This window comes from Centroberyx affinis, unplaced genomic scaffold, assembly GCF_046629955.1.
Source record: "Centroberyx affinis isolate AG114_WGS23_722 - 3 ecotype Tasmania unplaced genomic scaffold, CSIRO-AGI_Caff_v1 ptg002999l_1, whole genome shotgun sequence".
In the NCBI taxonomy this organism is placed as follows: domain Eukaryota; kingdom Metazoa; phylum Chordata; class Actinopteri; order Beryciformes; family Berycidae; genus Centroberyx; species Centroberyx affinis.
Window position 1 is genome coordinate 10,001 of NW_027281102.1, and position 2,500 is coordinate 12,500.

The 2,500-nt window shown below is 50.0% G+C and overlaps 1 protein-coding gene across 1 annotated transcript in view; it reads left to right on the top strand.

The window, feature by feature from the left end:
- Positions 1-2,500, top strand: part of LOC139659045 (stabilin-1-like) — a 24,334-nt gene that overhangs the window by 9,834 nt on the left and 12,000 nt on the right. Inside the window, exon 11 of the mRNA XM_071537258.1 lies at positions 140-305. Within this exon, the coding sequence (XP_071393359.1) occupies positions 140-305 (166 nt within the window). The remainder of the gene's footprint in view (positions 1-139; positions 306-2,500) is intronic.

The window sequence follows — 2,500 nt, forward strand, 5'->3', positions numbered from 1 at the left end:
ACATCTTTCTACATTGTATTTGTAGTTATATTTATAGTGATATTATAATTATTAACCTATTTAATTTGTTATGAATCATTTATTGTCTCTGATCAGTCTGATCAGTCGTGTCTCTGACATCACTTCCTGTCTGTTCCAGTTGGGGATGCACCTGTGTGTGGCGGGCTGGCTGGAGGGCGGGCAGGTGGGATATCCGACTCGTTTCCCGTCTCTGAAGTGTGGAGACAGCCATGTGGGCGTGGTCCTGTACAAAGAGCCGGTCGACCGCAGCAGCTGCTACGACGCCTACTGCTACCGGCTCACAGGTCCGCCCGCCGTGACTCGCCCCGCTCCGCTCCGCATCACCCCATCACAAATGAGAGCATGGTGGATCACTGTGTGTGTATGTGTGTGTGTGTGTGTGTATAGAAATGTATTGAAAATAAGATTATTCAGTGTTTCACAGTGTGTTTAGAGGTGATCTGAGACTGCGAGACCGAGACTGCGCTCTTGTCTGTAGTGGAAACTCTGTGATCAGCTAGAACTGCCGGTCAGTCCTCTGTTCTAATGTTACTCGACCTATCGGCCGCCTTTGACACGGTGAACCACCAAATCCTCCTCTCCACACTCGCTGAGCTCGGCTTCTCAGGATCCGCTCTCTGCTGGTTTGAGTCCTGCCTCTCAGGGAGATCCTTCAGAGGGTCTTGGAGAGGGGAAGTGTCTAAATCCCACTGCTTGTCCACAGGGGAACCTCAAGGGTCAGTGCTTGGACCCCTTCTCTTTTCAATATACACCACCTCACTGGGTGCAGTGATCCGCTCACATGGCTTCTCATACCGTTCATATGCTGACGACACCCAGCTCCTCCTGTCGTTCCCGCCGGACGACCCCACAGTCTCGGCACAGATATCGGCACGCCTCGCCGATATCTCGGCTTGGATGAAGGAATGCCACCTTCAGCTTAACCTGTCAAAGACTGAGCTCCTTGTCATTGTAGTAGAAAACCATGCTTATAGCTGATATATATATAGTAAGCATATATTCTGATATGCATAAGATCAAGTCAAAGGCCTGTAAGACAGAAGATCTCAAGGGCCATGTACTAGCAGGATGAACAGCCCTGAGTAGGCCCAAAATAGCTAACAAGGCCAGTAGACTGTCACCTTGATGGATGTCAGACGACTGGAATGCACGAGGAAGCCTTGGGGAGCATCAGGAGACTGTCCATAATTCCCAGCCAGTCCCTCTGTACAACAACAGATCAGTATCCAGCTCCGATCAGCTCAGCTCATTCCCGTAAAGTCTGCCAGAAGCTTGGGTGTCATGATTGATGACCAACTAACCTTCAAGGAGCATGTGGCTTCTGTCGCTCGGTCATGTGGATTTGCTCTGAACAACATCAGAAACATCAGACCCTACCTGTCTGAGCATGCAGCACAGCTCCTGGTTCAGGCTCTTGTAATATCAGCCTTGACTCCTGCAGCTCCTTCCTGGCAGGGCTCCCGGCATGTAGCTCAAACCTCTGCAGATGATCCAGAACGCGGCGGAGCGTCTGGTCTTCACCCCCAAAAGAGCACATGTCCCTCTGCTGTTCATCTCCCTCCTCTGGCTCCCAGTCGCATCCAGTTCAAGTCCTTGATGCTCGCCTACAAAGCGGAAACCGAAACGGCTCCGACCGACCTGAACTCCTCATTCAGGTCTACGCTCCCTCTGCTCACTACGCTCTGCCAAGGAGCCACAACAAGGCCCTAAGTCTCTATCCGGACTCTTCTTCTGTGGTTCCTCGTCTGCCACCACAACAAGGCCCTAAGTCTCTATACAGACTCTTCTTCTGTGGTTCCTCGTCTGCCACCACAACAAGGCCCTAAGTCTCTATACAGACTCTTCTTCTGTGGTTCCTCGTCTGCCACCACAACAAGGCCCTAAGTCTCTATACAGACTCTTCTTCTGTGGTTCCTCGTCTGCCACCACAACAAGGCCCTAAGTCTCTATACAGACTCTTCTTCTGTGGTTCCTCGTCTGCCACCACAACAAGGCCCTAAGTCTCTATACAGACTCTTCTTCTGTGGTTCCTCGTCTGCCACCACAACAAGGCCCTAAGTCTCTATACAGACTCTTCTTCTGTGGTTCCTCGTCTGCCACCACAGCAAGGCCCTAAGTCTCTATCCAGACTCTTCTTCTGTGGTTCCTCGGTGGTGGAACGAGTTACCAAACTCCATTCGATCGGCAGAGTCCCTCTCAATCTCTAAGAAAAGGCTAAAGACCCAGCTCTTCAGTGAACACCTTCTTACCTGATGGACCGTGTAACCAAACCAACCAAAAAAAAACAACAAACAAAAAAAAAACTTATATTTATTTGCCTCTATGCACTGCCTCATAGCACCTCTGTCCTGTTGGACCAGATCTTAGCTTTATGGCTCTTACTCTCGTTGTTCTCTCCTGATCCTTCCTTGTGTTGTATGAAAATCTCATGTGTACGTCGCTTTGGATAAAAGCGTCTGCCAAATGGGAAACTGTAATT